The 27,205-nt window shown below is 39.7% G+C and overlaps 1 protein-coding gene across 2 annotated transcripts in view; it reads right to left on the bottom strand.

Moving 5' to 3' along the window:
• Window positions 1–6,841: 6,841 nt before the first annotated feature.
• LOC140739575 (uncharacterized) overlaps window positions 6,842–27,205 on the bottom strand; it is a 46,110-nt gene continuing 25,746 nt past the window's right edge. For both annotated transcript variants that reach the window (XM_073067965.1, XM_073067967.1), the window contains exons 4-7: window positions 26,756–27,097; window positions 26,382–26,642; window positions 16,147–16,250; window positions 6,842–7,955 (exon numbers count right to left, since the gene is read on the bottom strand). In XM_073067965.1, coding sequence (XP_072924066.1) covers window positions 7,941–7,955; window positions 16,147–16,250; window positions 26,382–26,642; window positions 26,756–27,097 — 722 coding nt within the window. In that variant the 3' untranslated portion in view covers window positions 6,842–7,940. The remainder of the gene's footprint in view (window positions 7,956–16,146; window positions 16,251–26,381; window positions 26,643–26,755; window positions 27,098–27,205) is intronic.

The following is a 27,205-nucleotide window of genomic DNA, read 5'->3' as shown; positions in this document are numbered from 1 at the left end:
TGGATCTCAGTCTACCTGGAGCAACCTGTGAAAAACTGGGTCAAGCCCCTGTTGCAGTGTTAAGCACAGCTTTGTTTACTGTATTTAGGGGAAGGAGTTTGCTGTGAAAAGTCATATTTGTGTTGTCTCTATCCCCCTACCACACAACACACCTCTCACAGGTTTTCCTCAGTCAGGAACAGAAATGGACATGAAGCCACGAAGAAATGACAGAGTGGACTCAATAGGCTGAACGGCCTTATTTTGTTCCTATATCTTATGGTCTTAATAGATCATACATCCCTTCATTGGAGAGAATCCACTGAATCGATTTACTTTCGATTTTGAACATGGAATGCTATAATTTCATGATGGGAAAATTATTTCATTTTAACATTCATGCTATTCAGAGAACGTACATTTGGCATTTTCTGTGGCGAAGAGCTCCATTCTTCGATCTCGCTTTGTATAGTGAAGTGTTTCCAATCTTCCTGCAAGGTTTCTGAATTTCTGACCTCTTGGCCAAGTCTGCAAAGAATCTACCGATCCAACACTCAAAAATCTGTACTCAAAGGAATTTTAAACATGAAATCCAAAGCAAAACACTCAAAATGCTGGAAGAACTCAAGAGATCAGGCAGCTTCTATAGAAATGAATGAACAATCAATGTTTCAGGCCGAGACACTTCATCCAGTCTCGGCCCAAAGTGTTGCCTGTTCATTCGATTCCATTGAATCCTGAGGAAGGGTCTTGGCCCAAAATAGAAGTAATAGAAGTCATAGAGAATTACAGTACATAAAAAGGCCCTTCAGTCCATTTAGTCTAGGCAAAAACCATTTAAACTGCCAACTTCTATCAACCTGCTCCAGGATCATTGTTTTCCATATCCCTACTATCCATGTACCTATTGAACTTCTCAGAAGCATTGCAATCAAGCTCACCTGCACCACTTGTGCTAGCAGCTCATTCCACACTCTCACAGCTCTCTAAGTGAAGAAATTTCCCATCATGTTCCCCTTAAACTTCTCATCTTTCACCCTTAACCCATGATCTCTGGTTGCAGTCCCACACAAACACTGTGGAAAAAAGACTACTTGAATTTAACCTATGTATACCCCTCAATTTGTATGCCTCAATCAAATATCCTCTCAATCTTCTACATTCAAAAGAATACTGTGCTAACCTATTTAACCTTTCCTTATAACTCAGGTCCTCCAGACCCAGCTACATCTTTGTAAATTTTCTCCTCACTCCTTCAACCTTGTTTACATCTTTCCTGTAGGATAGTGCCCAAATCTGCACACAATACTCCAAATTGGGCCTCATCAATGTCTTATACAACCTCAACATGACATCCAATCTTCTATACTCAATCCATTGATTTAAGAAGGCCGTTGTGCCAAAAGCTTTCTTTACGACCCTATCTACCTGTGATGCCACTTTCAATTAATTACATACCTGTATTCCCAGAGCCCTTTGTTCTACCACACTCCACAATGCCCTACTGTTCACTCTGTAAGACCTACCCTCATTGGTACTACCAAAGTGCAAAACCTTGCACTTCTCTGCATTAAATTCTATCTGGCATTTTTTAGCCAATTTTACCAGCTGATGCAGATCCCTCTGCGAGTAATGATAGCCTTGCTCACTGTCCACTACACCCTCAATCTTTGTGACATCTGCAAATTTGCAAACAACAAAGGAACCAGCACTGATCCCTGTAATATACCACTAGTCACAGGCCTCCAGTCAGAGAGGCAACCCTCTAATATCACTCTGGCTTCTCTCACAAAGCCAATCTCTAACCCAATTGATTAACTCATCCTGATTGTTGAGTGAACCTTCTTGACCAGCCTCCCATGTGCTTCTTTATAGAATTGTGAATGGTATTAATTCGATATTTCTTCAGAATCCTGGTGATCCTTGCCGAAAATGGAGAAATATAGTGAAGATGGGCGGTAGTGTTGGGTTCCTCCTCCTCATTAGGTTTCCTGGATTAATACTATCTACAAACAGATCAGAAAGTTTAAATCACAGCTTATTGGGGGTTAATGATGTTTTTGGACTCAAGACAGCTGGTGTTCACAGGATTCCCTGTGAATGCAGAACAGCAAATATTGGCCAGATGGGACACACCGTGGAAACCTGTATCAAGCAGCAGAGGAGGTGCATCCATTTGGGTTACCCAGAGAAATCAGCGGGAGCAGAACATTGCACTAGAAATGGCTACAGAACTGGCTTTGATGGCACAAAACTACTGTGCTGCACCAGTGTCTTCTGGGACTGCCTGGTGAAGGAAGCCATTGAAATAACACTGGGGGAAAAGAATTTTAACACAGATGAATGTCTCACTCTAAGTAATAACTGGAATTCTATTGTAAACAACGTGGTACAGCAGAAACCTGATTGGATGAGGAATATCCAATCAGGAAGGACAGACAATAGGGTATAAATGCCACCAGACTAGACATGCCCAGACATCATCCCTGATCAAGATAGTAGAATTTGTCATTGAAATGTTGGCTATAATTGATACCTGTACACAGCTGGAAGCCCGAGAAGATTTTATTGGCACATGCAAGCTTTCTATTCCCAAAAATTTTTTTGAAGGCCTCCCATTTTCCAAAGACACATTTGCCAGAAAACAGCCTGTCTCAGTTGACATTTGCAAGATCACTTCTGATACCATTAAAACTGACCTTTCTACAATTTAGAATCTCAACATGCAGATCAGATCTATCTCTCTGCATATTTACTTCAAAACTAATGGCATTGTGGTCTCTGAATGATAAGTGTTCCCCTGCACAAATGTCTGTCACCTGAATGGCAGATCCAGTATTGCTGTTCTCTCACTGGGATTTCTACATACTGTTGAAGGACTTTCCTGAACATACTTGACAAACTCTATCCCATCTAGTCCTTTTACAGTATGAGATTTCCAGTCAATACGTCAATAGTTAAAATCACTGACTATAATAACCTTATGTTTCTTGCAACAGTTTGTGATCTCTTTAGAAATTTGTTCCTCTAAATCGCTCGCATTGTTGGGTGGTTTGTAATATTGGACTATTAACGTGGTCATACCATTTTTATTGCTTGGTTCCACCCATAACGACTCACTAGTTGAGTTCTTCAGTCTGTCCTGATAGAACAGTTCTGTGACATTATCCCTGTCTATTATTGCCACTCCTCCCCCTTTAATCACTCCTGTTCTGCCCATCTAAAAGAGCAGAACCCCAGAATATTGAGCTGCAATTCCTGCCCCTCCTGTAACCAAGATTCACTCATTCACTCCACGTCCCATTCCCATTCTGATATGTCTATCCATGGCCTCCTCTACTATCAAGATGAAGCCACATTCAGGTTGGAGGAACAACACCTTATATACCGGCTGGGTAGCCTCCAACCTGATGGCATGAACATTGACTTCTCAAGCTTCCGTTAATGCCCCTCCTCCCCTTCTTACCCCATCTCTGACATATTTAGTTGTTTGTTTTTTTTCTCTCTCTCTGCCCAACACTCTGCCTGTTCTCCATCTCCCTCTGGTGCTCCCCCACTTTCTTTCTCCCGAGGCCTCCCATCCCATGATCCTTTCCCTTCTGCAGCTCTGGATCACTTTCGCTAATCACCTTTCCAGCTCTTAACTTCATCACACCCCCTCCGGTCTTCTCCTATCATTTCGCATTCCTACCCCCCCCCCCCAAATCTCTTAGTATCTTTCCCTTCAGTTAGTCCTGACGAAGGGTCTCGGCCTGAAACATCAGCAGTGCTTCTCCTTATAGATGCTGCCTAACATGCTGTGTTCCACCAGCATTTTGTGTGTGTTGTTCACTCATGGCTACTACATCAGATTGCCAGGTGTTGATCCATTCCCTGAGCTTCTCTGCCTTTCCTATGATACATCTTACATCGAAATATACACAGCTCAGGACACTCATCGCATCACGCTCAACCTTTCGATTCCTCAATTTGTGTGCAGTCTTGCCACCTGCTTGTGCCTGTGTAAGTAATCAGATTGAGTTAAACTGCTGCATGAGCCTGCAACGTGTTGGATTGTTTCTGGCTTCTTCTGGCATTTTCTGCATTTATCAGTTGGAAGTTGTTGGTCATTGTTGATCATTTTTGTGACCAGGTCCTGGTCCTGGTCCTGTATTAACACAAGGAACCCTTCTATTTCTGGTTGTTCCTTGTTGGTGGTTAGTAGGTAGAGTGATTATAATATGCCAATGCTTCATCAGATGTTGAAGACATTTCACAAGTATTGTGTCAAGTTTATGCATATTAAGAACTTCTATTCACTATGAGTGTGGAACAGAAAGCGACTGTTTTTGGTCGTCAATATATCAACATGCAAGACTTCTGCTTTGCTACCGGGCTTTATTTAGAATTACAGAGTCTATTGCCAGTTGTTTTTTTTAAATTTCTCTCATTCCTTTACAGTATCCTTTCTGCTCTTCTATAGGTATACAGTAGTTATCTAAGTGAGTGGTGACCAGTTGTAAAATGCATGATGTTACAATTTTATATATAGTTTGTAAACAAGTAACAGGGCGATTTCTTAATGGATCATTTGTGATTTCTGCTTTAGGCAAGAGATATGTTTTACCTTCTGTCAACAATTCAGACACCTCTTCAGGACTTTTAAAGAAAATTATTGATATGCATCAACGGATACGGACGAAGGAAAGTAAATTTTTTATACTAATAGCTATGAATATTATTACTGCCAGTACATTTCCTGTGGTGGGTATTTTTTTATTACCACATTCAGCACATTTGTTGTAACTTCAGGTATTTGCATTTCTTCAATTGTGTGAGTGCATTCTTTTTCCTCTCAATTCTAGCTTGCTTCTTGATTGTGAGTGACCCTGCTTCACCAGATACCTGACCAAAAGTTCCTTATGTCTGTGTTTGTTGGTAATTGTGTCCTGGAGTTGCTGACACTTTGGCACATCAAATTTTGTTTCAATGTCCAATAAACTTTTTCTGAACTGACAATTCTGTTGTCTTTGTGTAGTGCAATTCACCAATCTATTAAGTCTGTGTTTGGGTGATTATTTGTGTGGCTTAAGTTGGAGTGGCAGGGGGATGGGAACCAGAGTGTCAGAACAGCTAGTGGAGAGTCTGCAGAGGCATATGTTGACCTCAGTCAAAGTTAGGAATCAAAACTTTGAGCATGTTGTAACCACTGTTCTGAACTGCATATATTTCAATAGAAATATAATAGTGCTGAAGATGCGGAAGCAGGTTGACAGAGGCAATGTGTAGTGAGGAGAGGCTGTTGATAGGGCAAAATTGTAGTTACGAAGATAAACTGCAGAGTAAAAGGCGGGAAAGTTAAGGCCTAATGGGGACTGAAGGAAACAAGTCTCTATTAAATTTAAAGTGTCAGGGTGGAATGAAACTGAATCTCCAGTAAATCCTGTCATTTTAACACATGGGATCCCAAAACACCTACATGCAAAACAACGTCAGTGTAAGTGTAAAGTTGGGAAGATGCATCTTACTTTGAAATGAAGCCTAGCAACTGGGCCTCCAAACATTCTACTCCATAAATGGTTAAAATAAAAGCAAATAATGAGGTCTAAAATAAAATATCCCTAAAGTGATATGCCTTTCATAACCTGGTCCAAGGGAAGGGCACAGGCTGGCCTGAACCCCCCTGGCTGGGTCACCTTGGTGAGGCTGTCGGACCAGTTTAAATTTAAAGTAGGGACATTACAGCTTTCTTTGAAGTGAATCCTAATAGGTAGGCTCAGGACATTCTACTCCCCAAATTGTCAAAATGAAACCAAATAATGAGGTCTAAAATACCCTAAATTGTTAGGATATTTTAATTCACTCATGTCCTGAGTTGCATATCTTTCCATGCAGGACGTATCATAGGAAAGGTGGACGAGCTCATCACATGGATCAACACTGGTTATTATGACATTGTACCCTTCAATCAGTTGCAGGAGGGGCAGGATTGGCTGCTCAATATTCAGCAGTTCCATTGTTTGAGACATGAGAAACTTGGAGGGATTAAAGGAGGAGGGGTATTGTTTCTGGTCAGAGAGAACATCACAACAGTGCTCCATCAAACAGAGTGGAGAATATGACTGGTTCCTCCAGCAGGCCATCAGACTGATTAATTCATGCTGATACAATTGTATTTCTAAGCTATATTGACTCTTCTGTTGTATATCTTACTGTTTATTACAAATTACTATAATTACAACATTGCACATTCAGGCAGAGAGGTAACATAAAGATTTTTACTCCTCACGTTTGTGAAGAATGTTAGAAATAAAGTCAATTGAATTCAATTCAAGTGTATAGGGAACCTTGGTTTTCAAGAGATATCAAGCCCCTAATCAAGAGAAAAATAAAGGTGCATAGTGGGTTCAGGCATGAAGTTGCTCAAGTAGACAAGGTGAAGGAGAATCCAAAGAAATTCTATAGATATGTTAAGAGCAAAAGGATTGCAAGAGAAAAAATTAGTCCTCTGGAAATCCAGATTGGTCATCCATGTGTGGAGCCAAACGATATGGGGGTGATCGTAAATGAATTCTTTGCATCTGTATTTACTCGGGAGATGGATACGGTGTCTACAGAAGTGAGACTAAGTGGCAACAAATTCCTTCACCCTGTACAGGTTACTGAGGAGGAGCTGTTTGCCTCCCTGAGGTGGTCTCTTAATCCTCGTCAGGTCTCACTGATACATTCTGGAGGCCACACTCTTGAACAGACGGTGTGACTCTCACATCCTACTCGTGTGCGTACCACTACATTCTGTCATCAATGTTTCCTAAATGAAATAAAATTCAAAGCAGGAATTTTCAATTAGATTAGATTGTTGTAAGTTTTATTTTAAAAGTACAATGCTGGCACTTTCTCGATTCAGAATGACACATTAATGAGTCTACAGAAAATCGAGTCTATGTTCAGAGACCTATGATCATTGGTTGAGTGACAGATGCATTGTTTTCTGGTGTGCCTGCATGTGCCCTCTGACAGGAAACGAGTGTTCGGTGGTCACAATGGATGTGGTGAGTGTCCATGTTGTAAGATCATATGAGTCTAAATCACAAACTACTATCTTGTTTTTTTTTTATTCAAAACCTCTCAAGGCTTTCAGATTAGAGCTATTCATGACAGATAGTCCCAGTAACTATGACATTGTACACATTGTCTACTTTGAAGAATCATATATGATCTGTTTTTTTTTATTAGATGTGGGGCACAGTAAAAGGCCCTAATGGCTCAATAAGCCTGTGCTGCCCAATTCCTGAGTTATGGTTGTAAAAGGGAAAAGAAAGATAATGTGGCTGATAATCGATTAGGTAAATGGAAGTTGCAACTAGATCTTGGTGCCTTTGTACATCAGTTGCAGAAAGCAAATATTCAAGGGCAATGAGCAATGAGCAAGGCAAATGGTATATTGTTGGCATTGATTGCAAACAGAATACAATATACGTGCAAGAATGCTTTGCTGCAGCTGTGCTGTTGGAGTAACCCTACCTAGAGTTTTGTATGCAACTTTCATCTCTTTATAACATTCTCACTGTGAAGGGACTGCAACAAATATTGTCCGAATGATGCTGTGTTGTCTGGATTGACTGAGTTTGAGATGATTACACTGATATTTTCAAGAGTGTCCAGATCCCTGGAAAGAATATTCTTGCCAAATACAGTTACCACTTCTGAGGTGAAAATTGCCTATCAATATTATCTTTGGGGAATAAACTTATCTTGCCCTGTGAAATAGATTGAGAGTAACATCAGAAGTCAAGTTCCAAAACTTCCAGGCTGTATCAATCCAGAATCCGGAACAGGCAGATCTCTCTGGGGATTGGGCATGATGGGCCAAATAGACTCCCATGGGCTGGAATGTTCATTCGAGGATTCAGAAAATTATCAGATTTTGAGGCCTGATATGTGACATCTTCCTGTGAATCATCTGTGCTATTCTTCTCACTTTAACTGAATTCTCTCTGCAATGAATCAGACAAGAAACATGAAATACGCACTGGAAATGACTGACATAATTAAGTTAAAGAGAAGTGTGAATTTACAGAATAAGGAACAGATCTCCACATGATCCAAACATCACTGGCTCAACATTAATCCAATATTGCCAACCATTAAAGACTGTAAGAAGTGGACCCATTTAACACAGTAAACCAACTCCACTTCCTGAGAGAAAACATTGTGAAAATCTCCTTTGATTATATTAACCTCTTGGTACTGATGAGTCTAACGCTGATGGAACAATACGCTCTTTCTGTGGCCTCTGATCTTTTCTCTTCTGTTACACCCCTGAAGCAGGATCTGCTGGAATAGATTTTTAATTCTTTAACCGATATAATGTACATTCATGTCTTCAGTAAATCGTACTGTGTGATTCAGCACTCATCTGCCCCCTGACAGATTCTGTCCGTGTTAACATTACTAACTTCCGAGAAGCAGATATGCTTTATTGGAAAATGTTTGACGTTCAAATATTCAAGGATTCAAAGATTCAAAGTACATTTATTATCTAAGTATGTTTGCAGTATACAACCCTGAGATTTGTCTTTCCAAATTCAGCCATAAAGCAAAGAAAAACAGCAAAACCACTATCCCCCAATGCACCTGGATGGTTGAGGGGCAGCAAATGCTCTTGAAGCTGGTAGTGTGAGTCCTGATGTCTTCTACCTTCTACCTGATGGCAGTAGTGAGAAGAGAGCATGACCTGGGTGGCAGGGATCCCTGATGATGGGTGCTGCTTTCCTACAACAGTGTTTTATGTAGATGTGTTTTCCTTTTAATGTACTGGGCTGAACCCACTACTTTTTGGAGGATTTTCTGTTCAAAGGCACTTTTTCAAATGCAGGTATGATGCAGCCTGCATCATACCAGGCTGTGATGCAGCCAGTCAATATACTCTCAAATACACATCTATAGAAGTTTGTCAAAGTTTGAGGTGACATGTCTAATTTTGCAAACTATTCAATAAGTAGAGACGCTGACATACTTCCTTCACAACTGCACTTAGGTGCTTGGCCCAGGACTTGTCCTCTGAAATAGTATCACACTGAGGAATTCAAAGCTGCTAACCTTCTCTAGCTCAGATCGTCTGAAGAGGACTGGCTCATGGAACACTGGTTTCCCTCTCCTGTATTCTATAAACAGTAACTTGGTCTTACAGACATTAAGTTAGGGGTGTTGTTGTGAACTACTCAGGAAGATTTTCAGTCTACCTCCTGGATGTAAGTGCAATTGGGCAATAGTCATTGAGGCTGATCACCACACTCTTCATGGCACCGGTATAATTGATGCCTGTTTGAAGCAGGTGGGTACCACACACTGCTGAAGCCAGAGATTAAAGATCATCAGTGAACCCACCAGACAGCCGATTAGCACAGGAATTTTACATGTGGCCAGATACCTCATCCAATTCGGATGCTTTTGTGGATTCATCCTCCTGAAGGATACCCGTACTTCAATTTCAGAGACTGAGATCACTGGATCATCAGAGTATGTTGAACTTCGAGATGGTTTCCTCATGTTTTAACAGTTAAAGCAAGCAAGGCAGCTTTGAGCTCATCTGGAAGCAAAGTCCTGGTGACTCCCATGTCACCTGACTTAACTTCATGAGAGGTGAGTTTGTTCAAGCTCTGTCACATCTGTCGAGCATCCCTCGTTAATTTCAGTTTGATCCCAAATTTCAACTTTGTCCATGAGATGGACTTCCAGAGATCATACTTGCACCTCTTGTAGCTTCTTAGTCTCCAGACTTGAATACCTCTGATCTGGCCCTTTGTAGATGGTTCATCCAGGGCTTCTGAGTTTGGAAGACTCTGAATAATTTCATGGAGACCTACTCATCTGCAGCTATTTCAGTAAATTCCATTACAACCATGGTGTATTCATTCAGATCTTGAGTGGATTTTGTCTTTTTGAGGAGCAATAGACATTCATTGACTTAGTATAGCAGTGGTCTAGTATGTGTTGTGACCTCTAATGCTACAAGTTATATGCTGCTGATAATTGAGCTTTCTTCAAACTAGCCTTGTTGAAGTTGGTTTGGGCTGTTTCTTGTTTGCAGATGACATCATGCAGTGTCTCGAGCAGTTGATCGCAGTCGGCCATTGATGGTATATGAATTTCAGTCAGGATTACACAGTAGAACTTCTGAGGTAAATAAAATGGACAGCATTTGACCATTGAGTTCCAATCAGGAGAGCATGACTTTGACAGAAACACCACATCTGAGCAGCAGCGACAGTCAACCATAAAACACATGCCCCCTCCTTTGACCTTCCTCGAGTCAGCAATTTGATTTTTGGGAAATGTATGTACTGGAGGATGCAAAAAGTCTCTAATTTGCAAATATAGAAAGAAGTGGGTTTTGGGTAGGCTATACTTAGCTGACAATTGTTCAAATGAAGAGAAACTAATTCCAACAAACAAATCCTTAAAACATTTAATACCCAATCTATTCCACTCTTTAAAAACTACATCAGTCAAAGAAGGTTTTAAAAAATAGACAGAAAAAATGGGATTTGAAAGTGAAAAACTCAATAAACCAAAATATTTTCTAGATTGTACCTAAATCCTCAAGGTGCAGTTACCTACAAAATTATCAGTTAAATTACTTAAAGATAAAGGAATTGAGGATCCGTGAAGAGAAATGATAGAAAATTTATGAACAGAATTAGCTTCTCAAGAAACCCAGACTGGACAGTCCTCTCCATTAATATAATGTAACCAAACCGTAAGATTCTGTATATTGACTGCCCAGTAATAAAACCTAAAATTGGGTAGGGCTAAACCTCCATTCTTTTTAGCTTTTTGAGATGAACTTTATTAATTGACAAATTTTATTATTCCATATATAAGAAGCTATAATAGAATCCAGAGAATCAAAAAAGGATTTAGAAATAAAAACAGGTATGGCCTGAAATAAATATAAAAATTTAGGCAAAATATTCATTTTAATAGAATTAATTTGGCCAATCAATGATAAAGAGAGGGGTTTACCAAGTTGATAGTGCCTTCTTAATATAATTCAGAAGTGCAAAAACATTTTCTTAAAAAAGGAATTTATAATTCTGAGTAATTGTTACACCCAAATAAGTAAATTAATTTCTTACAGTTTTAAAAGGTAGGTTAGTGTTAGCTAATACCAAATTGTTCAAAGGAAAAAGTTCACTCTTATGAAAGTTAAGTTTATATCCTGAAAACTGAGTAAAGCAGGAAAGTAAAGAAAGTACGGAAGGTAAAAAAGGCTCCACATCAGAAATGTAGAGCAATAGGTCATCAGCATAAAGCAATACTTTGTGAGTAATACCCCTCCTTAAAAGACTAGTGATATCATTAGATTCCTGGAAAGCAATAGCAAAAGGTTCTAAAACCAAATCAAAATGCAAAGACTCAAAGGACAACCTTGTCTGGTTCCACATAGAGGTTTAAATGGTTTATAATTCTGAGAGTTAGTAAGAATCTGAGTGGAGAGAGACAGATAAAATAATTTAATCCATTGGATAAAATCAGGCCCAAAGTTAAATTTTTCAAATGTTTTAAATAAATAATTCTATTCAACCTGATCAAAGGCTTTCTCAGCATCTAAGAATATCACACATTCTGATATCATCTCCTTAGAGGGAGAATACATAACATTGAATAAACAACATATATTAAAGTGGGAGTATCAATTTTTGATAAATCTAGTCTGATCATCAGAAATAATAGTTGGCAAATTATTTTCAATTCTACGAGCCAAAAGTTTAGATAAAATTTTAGTATCAACATTAAGTAAGGAAATTGGTATATAAGAAGAACATTCATTCGGATCCTTTTTCTTTATAAGAATAAGTGAAATAGAGGCTTAAAAGGATTGTGGCAACCTACCTAATTTAAAAGAGTCTGAAAGGACTGACTATAAGTGAGGTATAAGCAAAGAAGAAAAAGCCTTATAAAACTCTCCAGAAAATCCAGAGACCCAGAACCTTCCCCGAGTGTAAAGAGTGAACATCCTCAGCAATTTCCTAATAAGAAGTGGGTTGATCCAGCAATTTTTGATTATCATCAGAAAGTGTAGGAATGATTAATTGATCTAAGAAATTATTCATTGGAGTATTATCTTTAGGAGGATCAGAACTATAAAGCTTAGAATAGAATTCTCTAAAAGCATCATTTATATCCAAATGATCAGATGTTTTATCACCATTAGCTTTACAAATTTCTTTAACTTGGTGTTTAACTATAAAGGTCTTTAATTGGTTAGCCAATAGTTTACCCGTTTTATCTCTATGAACACAAAACTGACCTTTATCTTTTAAAAATTGAGTTTCAATTGGATAATTTAAAAGCTGGTCATATTTATTTTTAATTTCAACATGTCTTTTATATAATGCAGGATCTGGAGCCAAAGCATATTTTTGGTCTAATTGTTTCAACTGATTGGCTAATTCAATTCTCTCCTTATTGGCTTTTTTCTTAACACTTGCAGTAGAAGAAATAATTTGTCCTCAAATATACATCTTAAAAGCATCCCATAAGATAAGACTTGAAGTCTCTTCTAGTGTATTATCTTCAAAAAAAGAGTAATTTGTCTCTCCAAATTTTTTTTTTTAAATCCTTATCAGATAACAGAGTCGGATTAAAACTCCAGAATCTGTTTATTCAGGAAACATCTGGAAGATTTAAAGATAAAAACACAGGAGCATGATCTGAAACAGCAATTTCTTTGTACTCACAGGATCAAACCAATGGAATTAATTGACTACCAACAAAAAAAATCAATTCTGGAATGCGTATGATGAACATAAGAAAAAAATGAATACGCTCTATCTGTTGGATGCAAAAAACACCAAATATCAACAACAGCACATTTCATTAAAATAGATTGGATAAAGGAGGCAGATCAACTAAAAGTCATTCATTTAAAATATGATCCAAAACAGGGTTTAAACAACATTTGAAGACTCCTCCTAAAACCAGAGAATACAGACTTAAATCGGGTAAAATGGAAAAAAAAAGCGTTCAAAAAAAAACCTGGATCATCTATATTCAGAGCATACAGATTAGCAAAAACCATTAATTTATTATCTAATTTCCCTGACAGTATAACAAAACACCCATTGGTATCAGACACTACATTATGTTGAACAAAATAAACTGAATTGTCTATGAGAATCGAACCTCCTCTAGCATTAGCCTGAAAGGAGGAATGAAACAATAAGTCCTTCCAATGGCTGAAAAGATGTAAATTATCACATTTTTGAACATGTTTTTCTTGTAAGAAAATAATTGAGACATTCATTTTCTAAATATAATTAAATATCTTATTTCCTTTCAAAAGATGTTTTAATCCTTTCACATTAAAACTAAGTAAATTAATAGTATGGTCCATTTTAAATATTACTTAAAAGAAAGATTAGAATAAAAACCGCTGGAATGTATATTAAATCCAGACAATGAGCTTTAAGATAAAGTAACCAAGCAACAGGTGAAGCTCAGAGAACTAAACAGCGGATAGAAAAGAAAAAAACCCACCCAAAGAGAGAAAATCAACCAAAGGACAGTCAACAGCTAAATCTACAAACATTACCCGCCCAAAACAATCTACTGGCTGAGCTCCAAAAAATTTTCAAGGCTAACTGCATTCCAACAAGATACAACAAAAAAAGAGCAAAATTAAACATATTAAAAAATCTCATAAAAATATATAGTATAAAATATTAAAAAGAACTACAAAAAATCAGAATGTATTAATTTGGAAAGAATTAGCTCAATGAAAACTTATTAATGTTAAGATCTTGATTTTCTAAGCAAAAAAATAAAGTACAAAAAAATTAAATATGAAGGTATACCAAAAATAAAAAAAACCAATTGTTCATAAAAGAAAATAATGAATGATTAGACTGCTGATTCTAGATAAAGGATCCATCAGGCAAACACAACATCTATTTATGTAGGAAATTATTGAACAGTTAAACTTCTGATACTGATTTGGAAGGTAAGAAATCGTGTGCCTCTTGAGTTGAACTGAACCATTTCTGAGAGCCATTTTTCAAAATGATTCTAAGACGAGTGGAATAACAAAGAGAAGGTTTAAAACCTTTATTATACAACTCAGACATAACTTTTTTAAACTTGAGGTGTTCACTCAACAGCTCAGGTGAAAAATCCTCCACAATTCTGATCTTTTGACCTTCACAATCAATCAAACCTTTCTGACAAGATTCACAAATTAAAAGTTCCTTTGTTTGAAAGTCGTGAAGACAAGCTATCACTGAACGGGGTTGTTCTCCCAGAGGAGGTCTTGATACTGGCAATCTATAAGCTCGGTCTATTTTAGGTGAAGATTTTAAAATATTCAGAAATAAATTAGCTAAAAGGTTTGCAAAAAATTCCGAAGGCTGATTGCATTCCATTAACTCTTTAAAACCCAGAATACGTAAAATTATTTCTTCTGCTTCTATTTTCTTAGTGAATAATGTTCTGTCTTAATGTTTCATTAACTTTCTCCAGGTCATCAGTCTTTCAATCCAATGTCGTCAAAGTTTCTTCATTTTCTTTTATCCATTTATCATGTTCACTTAAAGTTTTTTGCTTTCGAAGTGTCTCCATAATAGATTCCAAAGTTATGGGAGGGTCCTCTTCTCCTTTAGTAGCTTAGGCATGGCTCATCGTAAAACAATATTACATTTAAAAGTAAGTTTACAAAACAAGTTGGGAACAGTAAACTAAGTAGAGTAGGAGCAATTATAAAAACACTGCAACTCCATCAAGAGCCAGTAGGTGTGTCCCAATGAAGAGGATTCTGATGTCTGCATTGGGCATAGGAATCAATAATGGGCTTGCACCCTCAAGGCGTCAGAGAAAACCAATGGAGTTTCTCATGGGTTCATGCCCCATCTCCAGTCTTCCAGGCTTCTAAGCTGTAGACTCCGCTCCAAGCATCACTAAACTCCCTTGAAGACATAGAAGTACTAGATTGTTCAAATGGCCCAAAGACACGCCTTCAAAATGCAAATCATTGGCCTCTTCTGTCAGGGCTGCCACCCGGTGTTCGATCGGTGGAATGACAGGCTGGATTGTGTGCATCTGCACACTGCTGGGAGATTGTATCATCGATTGCCGGAGATTGTCTCTAAGGGTCTTGTTTTTTCCCAAGTGAAAATGTTTTTTTTGCTTTTTATTTTGAACATTACTAGCTATTTTTAAATGTTTGCTTTCTATTTTCAATGTTTTGCTCCTTAGCCCCAGAGGAATGCTGTCTTGTTCAGCTGTATCTACGTATGGTTGAATGATAATTAAACTTGATTTAACTTGATTTTGATTTGAGAGGCCAATTGCATTTGAAAGAAGTAAAAAATGTAAACAAAGTAGCTTTGCGAACTGTATGCAGGATGTTGCCATTGTTCGTGTTGTTCACTGGAGCCATTTTGTGGTGTAATTGAAGCAATCAGTAAACATTCCAGACAGTTGATTAGCACAGGTCTTCAGTTCTGTACACTGTCTAGGTCAAATGTTTTCGTAGGTTCAGACTCCTGAAGTATGATCTCACTTTGAGCACAGAGACTGATGTCACGGTGTCTCAGCCCAAAACATCGACTGTTTACTCTTTTCTATAGATGCTACCTGGCTTGCTGATTTCTTCTAGCTTTTTTTTGTGTGTTACTTGGATTTCCAGCATCAGCAGATTTTCGCTTGTTTCTGATATCCTTTCCTGTTTAGTCACCTTCCACACAGGAAGACAGGTCTTACAACTGTATGAACTGCTTGCAACCCAGTTAACCAGTGTAGGGAGTTCAGACTGAAGAAACGTCTTCACCAAAGGGTAGATGGGTTCTCAGCCACAGAATGCACAAAAGCCACGTCAGTAAATATATTCAAGGAAGCAGTGGGCATTTTGTTTAGTGCTCAAGGAAAAATGGGAGAAGACCGAAATGAGGTACTGAAGTGGATGATCAGTCATGATTGTTTTGAAGGGTGGAACAGGACAGAATGGACAAAAAAAAACAGCTATTGTGGCTGTTTCCTGTAACCTGGTGGGAGGCAGAAGCAATGACAGAAAAAGTTTAAAGTTCAAAGTAAATGTATGAACTAAGTATGTCTATAGTATGTCATCATATACTACCTGAGATTCATTTTCTTGCAGGCATTCATAATAAAATTTAAAAAAAATCTTACTCTGTTTTTCCTCGTCAAATTGTGGGAGAGTCCAAGACCAACAGCCAGTTTAACAAACAGGTATACAGCAATTCTGATGATCCAACTGTCTGGAAGAGATCTCACTGTGAAGGACAAAGTTAACATTCTGTATCACATTTAGTGCCCAAGTAGATCTGTCAGACATTCAGTAGAAGATGTGACTGTGAAAACAGTCTGCAATAAAATAATGACAAATATTCATGGTTGGACACTTCCATTGAGAATTATTTTGAATTATTTATGACTTTGTGCTTAACTATTTTTATCTGATCTTCATGGACACAGCAACTGTGACAAGATCATGATGATTGGAAGAACCAGATTCCTGTTCCTAACAATATTGATCACTTCTCTGGAAGATTCAAAATAAATATCAACATAAAGATATCCACATATAGCACAACCCTTCAAGAAGGAATTCAACTGTTTTACCAGTATTTTCACAATCCAGATTTCCTGACTTCATTCCACAGTCAGGAGTGCAATAACTATTGTGGACAGTTTTGGGACCCATATCTAAGAGAGGATGTGCTGGCATTGGAGAGAATCCAGAGGAAGCTCACAAGAATGATCCCAGAAGAAAAAGGTTAATGTATGAGGATTATTTGATATTTCTGTTTCTATACTTGCTGGAGTTTCGATAAAGCATACAATTGAGTAAACAGAGTGAACATGGACGAGACGTTTCCAATGTTGGGGAGTCTAGAACCATAAGACAGAACCTTAGAATAGAACAACATCCATTTAGAACAATGATGAAGAAGAATTCCTTTTGCCAGATGATGGTGAATCTGAGGATTTCATTGCCTCAGATGTCTGTGGAGGCCAAACCACTGGGTATATTTAAAGTAAAGGTTGATATTTTCTTGCTAGAAAGAACTTCAAAGATGATGGGCAGGAAGCAGGAGAATGGGGTTGAGAGGAATCATAAATCAGATAATGCTGAATGGCAGTGCAGACTCAAATGTCTAAAGGGTCTATTTCTGCTCCTATGTCTATGATGGTCTTACCCACCGAGTCCTTTGCTCAGACACTGGAATGCCAGCAATACTGAATTATAGAAATTCAGGGAAATTCAGATTTTCTGCACATGGTCTATATCCCTCTATACCCTGCCTTTCATGTATCTGTCAGTTTGCCTCTTCAACAATGTGACCTTATCTGCTGCTACCAAATCTCCATCAGTGGATTCCAGGTGCATTCCTCCCTGCGTCTATGAACCTCCACCCAACTCAGCTTGAACTTTATTTTAACAAGCCAGTACCCCACCTGTTTAACCCTAGGTTAATCACAGGGCAATGATCAATAAACATACCAACCAATACATCTTTGGACTGTGGGAAGAAACTAATGCACTTGGAAGAAACCCATGTGGTCACGGGGAGAACATATAATCTCTTAACTTCAGTGTCGGAACTGAATTCCGACTCTGACCTCCTGTGCTCTAATAATGTTACACTAACCACTATACTACCCTCTATATCATCAGTATTTGTAACATCTATCCTGGAAAAAACTATGACAATCTGTGATTCTCATCATTTTATGTACAAACGTTTGTATGTTTCTATCAGAAAACCCAGAACCTTAGGGTTTTTGCATTCTTCTCTCCTCCCTGTTCCCCCCCCCCACCCCCTACTCCTCATCTGCGCAGGAGCTCTGATGTGTGTCTACACCCCTCAGACACCTATGGTGGTTTCAGAAGCCAATCTGTCTGACAACCTGCATACCTTTGTGATGCTGAAAACTCTCACAGTCACAGGAAGAACTTGAGGATCCATCTGGGGCTGTTGGTGCTCTGACAGAGACTCATCACATACAGCCACTGTGCCACCAATTAAAAACAGAATGTTAACTGAGTTTAAATGCCAGAGCATCAATTGGAACTCCCCATGGCTACATGAGTTTTCCTCCCACAGTCCAAAGACCAACTGGTTGGTTATTTAATTGGTCATTGTATAGTATGCCATGATTAGTATAGGATTAAATTGGGGGATTTCTAGCCAGAGTGGCTCATAAGGCTAGAAGGGTCTAATCTGCACTGTATCTCAATAAATTAAAAAATGAAACTATTTATGATGCCATATCTGGAGTATTGTGAGGAGTATGGATCTCATTAACTTTTATTGGGCTAATATCTAGATACCTAGCCTGCATCAGTGAGAAACGACTGGGTAGGTTAGACATGTACCCACTAGAGTTTAGAAGATAGAATGGTGACTGAAGTGATCACATAGATGCGGAGATAATATTTCCTCTTTAGAGAATCTAGACTGGAGAAATACTTTTGAAAAATAATATGTTGACCAGTTAAGACAAACATGACACAATATTCTTTCTTTAAAAGGATTGCAAGTCCTATGTGATAATAATAGAAATTTAATAATAGATAATAATTGAAAATCGCAGCAAGAGGCGGAGGGGGAAGAGGTAAAAGAAGCTCGGAGAGAAGCTTTTTTTTTAAACTGATCACAGTAAAGAGGCTAGACTACGCAGGTGCGTGATGTAACGCTCCAAAGGTTTAAAAAGAAAGACCGCCATATACAGCGGCCATTGTCAGAGTGGACTGAGGCAGAGTGGGTCGGCTTTGGCTCAATCAGGCTTCGGCGAGAACAGTCAGAGGCGAGGTTTGAACGGGGCACAACTGCGCTAGCGCGTAAAAATCTGCCCGTGAGGCAGCGGGAGAATTTAAATATCGAGCAGAGGCTGAGTACGAGCTTTACTCCAGATGAGGTAAGGCTGGGTAAGCTCCTTTAATTAATCTAATTAGCTTAGGAATAGGTAATGGAGGCAGCAGTTAGGGCAGTTGAGTGTTCCATTTGCAGTATGTGGGAAGTCAGGGTAAGCACAGCTGTCCCTGATGACTACACCTGCAAAAGGTGCATCCAGCTGCAGCTCCTGACAAACCGTGTTAGGGAACTGGAGCTGGAACTGGATGAACTTCAGATCATTCGGGAGGCAGAGGCAGAAATAGACAGGAGTTTCAGGGAGATAGTCACCCCTAGGAGTCAGGAGACAGGTAGTTGGATGACTGTCAGGAGAGGGAAGGGGAATAGACAGGAAGAGCTGAGCACCCCTGTGGCCGTTCCCATCAACAATAAGTATACCGTTTTGGATACTGTTGGTGGGGACGATCTACCAGGGACAAGATGCAGTGGCTGCATCTCTAGCACCGAGACTGGACTCTCAGCTCAGAAGGGAAGGAGGGAAAAGAGGAGAGCAGTAGTGATAGGAGATTCGATAGCTAGGGGGACAGATAGGAGGTTCTGTGGAAGAGATCGAGAAACCCAGATGGTCTGTTGCCTCCCTGGTGCCAGGGTCCGCAATATCTCAGATTGAGTTCTCAGTATTCCTAAGAGGAAGGATGAGCAGCTGGATGTCATGGTCCATGTAGGGACCAATGACGCAGGTAGGAAGTGTGAGGAGGTCCTGAAAGGTGAGTTTAGGGAGCTAGGTGCCAAGTTAAAGGACAGGACCTCCAGGATAGCAATCTCAGGATTGCTACCAGTGCCACGTGCAGGTAGGTTTAGAAATAGTAATATAGTGCAGATCAACACATGGCTGAAGACATGGTGCAGGAGGGAGGGCTTCATATCTATAGATAATTGGGCAATTTTCCAGGGAAGGTGGGACCTGTTCCGGCGGGACAGTTTACATTTGAACTGGAGGGGGACAGATATTCTTGCAGGTAGGTTTGCTAGAGAGGCTCCAGTGGATTTAAACTAGATAGGAGGGTGAGGGGAACCAGAGTGTAGGAACAGATGTGGGGGAGAAGGAAGAAAAAAAAAGACAGTAAAATTCTTTGTACTGTTAGAGATAAACAGAGGAAGAGGTGGAGAATTTCTTAAATGCATTTATTTTAATGCTAGGAGCATTGTAAGAAAGGTGGATGAGCTTAGAGCATGGATTGATAACTGGAAATATGATGTTGTAGCTATTAGTGAAACATGGTTGCTGGAGGGGTGTGATTGGCAACTAAATTTTCCTGGATTTCATTGCTTCAGGTGTGATAGAATCAGAGGGACAAGAGGGGGACATGTTGCGTTGCTTATCAGAGAAAATATTACAGCGGTGCTCTGGCAGGATAGATTAGAGGGCTCGTCTAGGGAGACTATTTGGGTGGAATTGAGGAATGGGAAAGGTGTAGTAACACTTATAGGGGTGTATTATAGACCACCTAATGGGGACCGAGAATTGGAGGAGCACGTTTGCAAGGAGATAGGAGACATTTGTAGTAAGCACAGCGTTGTGATTGTGGGAGATTTTAATTTTCCACACATAGACTGGGAAGTCCATACTGTAAAAGGGATGAATTGTATGGAGTTTGTAAAATGTGTGCAGGATAGTTTTTTGCAGCAATACATAGAGGTACCAACTAGAGAAGGGGCAGTGTTGGGTCTTCTGTTAGGGAATGAGACAGGTCAGGTGACGGAGGTATGTGTTGGGGAGCACTTCAGATCCAGTGATCACAATGCCATTAGTTTCAATATAATTATGGAGATGGATAGGACTGGACCCAGGGTTGAGATTTTTGATTGGAGAAAGACAAACTTTGAGGAGATGCGAAAGGACTTAGAAGGAGTGGATTGGGACAATTTGTTTTATGGGAAGGCTGTAATAGAGAAATGGCAGTCATTTAAAGGTGAAATTTTGAGGGTACAGAATCTTTATGTTCCTGTTAGGTTGAAAGGAAAGGTTAAAAGTTTGAGAGAGCCATGGTTTTCAAGGGATATTGGAAAGTTGGGTAGGAAAAAGAGAGATATCTACAATAAATATAGGCAGCATGGAGTAAATGAGGTGCTTAAGGAATATAAAGAATGTAAGAAGAATCTTAAGAAAGAAATTAGAAAAGCTAAAAGAAGATACGAGGTTGCTTTGGCAAGTAAGGTGAAAATAAATCCAAAGGGTTTCTACAGTTATATTAATAGCAAAAGGATAGTGAGGGATAAAATTGGTCCCTTAGAGAATCAGAGTTGACAGCTATGTGTGGAACCCAAAGAGATGGGGGAGGTTTTGAACAAATTCTTTTCTTTGGTATTCACTAAGGAGAAGGATATTGAATTGTGTAAGGTAAGGGAAACAAGTAGGGAAGTTATGGAAACTATGACGATTAAAAAGGAGGATGTACTGGTGCTTTTAAGGAATATAAAAGTGGATAAATCTCCGGGTCCTGACAGGATATTCCCTGCGACCTTGAGGGAGGTTAGTGTAGAAATAGCAGGGGCTCTGACAGAAATATTTCAAATGCCATTAGAGACAGGGATGTTGCCGGAGGATTGGAGTATTGCTCATGTGTTTCCATTCTTTAAAAAGGGTTCTAAGAGTAAACCTAGCAACTATAGGCCTGTCAGTTTGACGTCACTGGTGGGTAAATTAATGGAAAGTATTCTTAGAGATGGTATATATAATTATCTGGATAGACAGGGTCTGATTAGGAACAGTCAACATGGATTTGTGCGTGGAAGGTCATGTTTGACAAATCATATTGAATTTTTTAAAGAGGTTACTAGGAAAGTTGATGAGGAAAGCAGTCTATATGGACTTCAGTAAGGCCTTTGACAAGGTTGCACATGGAAGGTTTGTTAGGAAGGTTCAATTGTTAGGTATTAATATTGAAGTAGTAAAATGGATTCAACAGTGGCTGGATGGGAGATGCCAGAGAGCAGTGGTGGGTAACTTTGTCAGGTTGGAGGTCGGTGACTAGTGGTGTCAACCCACATACCATTGTGATGCTGAAAACCCTCACAGTCACAGGGACAACTTCAAGATTGATCTGGGCTTGCTGGTGTCTGAGACAGCCTGACCACATACAGACACTCTACGCCCATTCAAAACAGAATAGTAACTGAGTTTGCATTCCAGAACGTTCATTGGATGTGAATGTGAGTCCTTAGATTGGTAATCCGTGCTTCTACAAACTAGTTAGTTTAGGTATTGTAATGTGAGAATACTTCAATTAATTCCAGTTAAATAAATTCTAATACTGTCATACATATACAGACCTGGTTTCAGCACCAACTAGAGTACTGTGCAAAAATCTTAGGCACATATATACAGTTGATGTGCCTAAGACTTTGGCATAGAACTGTAGTAATTGATGTATTGCACTGTACTGCTGCTGCAAAAAATATATATTTCATGAGGAATGTGAGTAAAGATTAATCTGATTATGATATGGGACTCTATTGTGGATCAAGAGTGGGAAATCATATAACCATATAACAATTACAGCACAGAAACAGGCCATCTTGGCTCTTCTAGTCCATGCCAAACACTTACTCTCACCTAGTCCCACCTACTTGCACTCAGCCCATAACCCTCCATTCCTTTCCTGTTCATATACCTATCCAATTTTATTTCAAATGACAAAATCAAACTTGCCTCTACCACTTCCACTGGAAGCTCGTTCCATACAGCTACCACTCTTTGAGTAAAGAAGTTCGCCCTCGTGTTACCCCTAAACTTTTGCCCCTTAACTCTAAACTCATGTCCTCTTGTTTGAATCTCCCCTACTCTCAATGGAAAAAGCCTATCCATGTCAACTCTATCTATCCACCTCATAATTTTAAATATCTCTATCGTCCCCCCCTAACCTTCTACGTTCCAAAGAATAAAGACCTAACTTGTTCAACCTTTCTCTGTAACTTAGGTACTGAAATCCAGATAACATTCAAGTAAATCTCCGCTGTAATCTCTCTATTTTGTTGACATCTTTCCTATACACAACTATACACAATACTCCAAATTTGGCCTCGCCAATGCTTTCTCCAATTTTAACATCACATCCCAACTCTTATACTCAATGCTGTGATTTATAAAGGCCAGCACACCAAAAGCTTTCTTCACCATCCTATCCACATGAGATTCCACCTTCAGGGAACTATGCATCATTATTCCTAGATCACTCTGTTCTACTGCATTCCTCAATGCCCCACCATTTACCATGTACGACCTATTTTGATTATTCCTACCAAAATGTAACACCTCACACTTATCAGCATTAAGTTCCATCTGCCATCTTTCAGTCCACTCCTCTAACTGGCCTAAATCTCTCTGCAAGCCTTGAAAACCTACTTCATTATCCACAACACCACCTATTTTAGTATCATCTGCATACTTAATCATCCAATTTACGACCCCATCTTCCAAATCATTAATAGATAGATAGATAGATAGATAGATAGATAGATAGATAGATAGATAGATAGATAGATAGATAGATAGATAGATACTTTATTCATCCCCATGGGGAAATTCAACTTTTTTTTCCAATGTCCCATACACTTGTTGTAGCAAAACTAATTACATACAATACTTAACTCAGTAAAAAATATGATATGCATCTAAATCACTATCTCAAAAAGCATTAATAATAGCTTTAAAAAGTTCTTAAGACCTGGCAGTTGAATTGTAAAGCCTAATGGCATTGGGGAGTATTGACCTCTTCATCCTGTCTGAGGAGCATTGCATCGATAGTAACCTGTCGCTGAAACTGCTTCTCTGTCTCTGGATGGTGCTATGTAGAGGATGTTCAGAGTTTTCCATACCGTAGCCTACTCAGCGTCCTTCGCTCAGCTACCGATGTTAAACTCTCCAGTACTTTGCCCACGACAGAGCCCGCCTTCCTTACCAGCTTATTAAGACGTGAGGCGTCCCTCTTCTTAATGCTTCCTCCCCAACACGCCACCACAAAGAAGAGGGCGCTCTCCACAACTGACCTATAGAACATCTTCAGCATCTCACTACAGACATTGAATGACGCCAACCTTCTAAGGAAGTATATGACAAACAACATTGGACCCAGTACAGATCCCTGAGGCACACCACTAGTCACCGGCCTCCAACCTGACAAACAGTTATCCATTATTCTCTGGCATCTCCCATCCAGCCACTGTTGAATCCATTTTACTACTTCAATATTAATACCTAACTATTGAACCTTCCTAATTAACCTTCCATGTGGAAACTTGTCAAAAGCCTTACTGAAGTCCACATAGACAACATCAACTGATTTACACTTGCCAGCTTCCCTAATAACCTTCTCAAAAAATTCAATATGATTTGTCAAACATGACCTTCCACACACAAATCCATGTTGACTGTTCCTAATCAGACCCTGTCTATCCAGATAATTATATATACCATCTCTAAGAATACTTTCCATTAATTTACCCACCACTGATGTCAAACTTCCAGGCTGATAATTGCTAGGTTTACTCGTAGGACCCTTTTTAAACAATGGAACCACATGAGCAATACACCAATCCTCCAGCACCATCACTGTCTCTAATGACATTTGAAATATTTCTGTCAGAGTCCTTGCTATTTCTACACTAACTTCCCTCAAGGTCCTAGGGAATATCCTGTCAGGATCCAGAGATTTATCCACTTTTATATTCTTTAAAAGCACCTTTCCTTTCAACCTAACAGGAACATAAAGATTCTGTACCCTCAAAATTTCACCTTTAAATGTCCTCCATTTCTCTATTACATCTTTCCCATGAAACAAATTGTCCCAATCCACTCCTTCTAAATCCTTTTGCATCTCCTCAAAGTTAGCCTTTCTCCAATCAAAAATCTCTACCCTGGGTCCAGTCCTATCCTTCTCTATAATTATATTGAGACTAAAGGCATTGTGATCACTGGACCCAAAGTTCTCCCCAACACATACCTCCGTCACCTGACCTATCTCATTCCCTAACAGGAAATCCAACACTGCCACTTCTCTATGTTGGAACCTCTATGTATTGCTGCAAAAAACTATCCTGCACACATTTTTCAAACTCCAAACCATCCAGCCCTTTTACAGAATGGGCTTCCCAGTCTACGTGTGGAGAATTAAAATCTCCCACAATCACAACCTGGTGCTTACTACAAATATCTGCTATCTCCCTACAAATTTGCTCCTCCAATTCTCGTTCCCCATTTGGTGGTCCATAATACACCCCTATAAGTGTTACTACACCTTTCCCATTCCTCAATTCCACCCAGATAGCCTACTAGATGAGCCTTCTAATCTATCCTGCCAAAGCACGGCTGTAATATTTTCTCTGACAAGCAATGCAACACCTCCCCTTCTTTCCCCTCCAATTCTATCACACGTGAAGCAACAAAAAATGCTTGGAAAAAGGGGTAGGGAAAGGGGAAGGACTGTGAAGCACCAGAGAAACATTTTATAATGATCTAGAAACCAATTGTTTAGAATCAAATGTCCTTGCCTGGTGTCTAAAGCCTCAGTGTGTCTACACCCGTGCCTTCCCCTGCCTCAGCACTCCATCTCTGGCTCCTGCCCACACCCCTCCTGCAGCATTCCACCCTGTCCAATCCCAAAATACTTTGCTCCCTGTCAGAATGATAAACTTCCTCTCCTCTCCACATTGTGCAAAAGTCTTAGGCATCCAAGCTATACAGTATATACACAAAGTACACTGCAGATCTGCAGATGCTGGACTCAAAGCAACACATACAACACGCTGAAGAACTCAGCAGGTAGGGCAGCATCTGTCAACGTTTCGGGCCGAGACCCTTCCTCAGGACTGAAGAGGGAGGGGGCAGGTTCTCTATAAAAAGGTGGGGGGAGAGTGGGAAGGAGAAGGCTGGTAGGTGCCAGGTAAAAAACCAATAAGAGGAAAGATCAAGGGGTGGGGGAGGGGAAGCAGGGAGGGGATAGGCAGGAAAGGTGAAGAAGGAATGTAAGTGGAAAGCACTATGGGTAGTAGAAGAAGTCAGAATCAAGAGAGAGGTGATAGGCAGCTGGAGGAGGAGGCACAGTGAAACTGGGATGGGGGAAGAGAGAGGGAGGGAATTACCGGAAGTTGGAAAATTCAATGTTGATGCCAAGGGACTGGAGACTACCCAGACTGTATATGAGGCGTTGCACCTCCGACCTGAATTTGGCCTCATCATGGCAGTAGAGGAGACCAGGTGTGGACATATCGGAATGGGAATGTGAAGCAGAGTTGAAGTGCTTCCGGACTGAAACGTTAACTGCTCGTTTCCACACATTCTGCCCAACCTGCTGAGTTCCTCCAGCATGTTGTATGTGTTGCTATACAGTATATATATGGCTGAAGACATTTGCATAGTATTGTAATTATAAGCTTCAGCTGTCTGGGATTCTCCCACACGGCATAGAAATAGATGGTCACTGGGGGCAGAAATAAACAAGCCTCATGATGAAACTCAGTACACTGGGAAAAACTCGCGACACTTACCTCTGACTTCCAGATTATATGGTAGTGAAAGTCGGGGCCTTTCCCGATCAAACATAACACATGTCCATTTCCTTCTGCCTCTGTCAGCTTTCTGTATGACCAGACTCAGTGATTTTTCTTCCCCATTCAGTGTTTTGTCTCCAACAGTCTCACCGTCTCCATTGATCCAAACCAGTCTCGTTGACGCAGTGACGTCAGACACAGAGCAGCTCAGGGTAACGGTGTCTCCCTCAGTCACTGTATCAGATGGTTCAGCTGTGACTGTGGAAGCAAGAAAAACATTATTGGTCTCCTTAAAAACAGGAGTGACATTCTGCACTAAAGCAAAAAGCTGTCATTCTGGGAGACCTATCGTCACACATTTTGTCTCCTACCTTTAACTGTGGCTAGTTTGATAGTCAGAATTGCTTTTTGTTCCAGTGTACAGGAGTAATCTCCTGCATCTTCAAACACCACAGGAAAAATCCTCATACTGAAATTCCAGCCGTTAAAAGGTGTCGCTGTGAGCTTCAGCCGATTCACAAAGTGGCTGTCACTGACATTCACGGGCTGAGATTTCAATGCTGTTGCAATTTGTTTCTTCAGACTTTGATTAAAACTTGATGTCCAGCTCCAGGTAGCGCTGTTGTAAACTTCATTACTGTTGTAACAGATGAGGTGGAATTCACTGTGATCCGTAACTGAGCGATAAAACCTGAGAAGTTCACGTAGTTTACCTGCATGAAAGAGAGGAGAACTCGTTAAAATGTTACAAAGCCATTTGGTTGAGAGTGACGAGAAGCCGCCATTAAACCATCAGGCATAGGAGCAACATTAGGCCATTC

The sequence above is a fragment of the Hemitrygon akajei genome, chromosome 15 (genome assembly GCF_048418815.1).
Source record: "Hemitrygon akajei chromosome 15, sHemAka1.3, whole genome shotgun sequence".
In the NCBI taxonomy this organism is placed as follows: domain Eukaryota; kingdom Metazoa; phylum Chordata; class Chondrichthyes; order Myliobatiformes; family Dasyatidae; genus Hemitrygon; species Hemitrygon akajei.
Note: the sequence above shows the minus strand (reverse complement) of the source record. Positions and strands in the feature narration are given on the sequence as shown.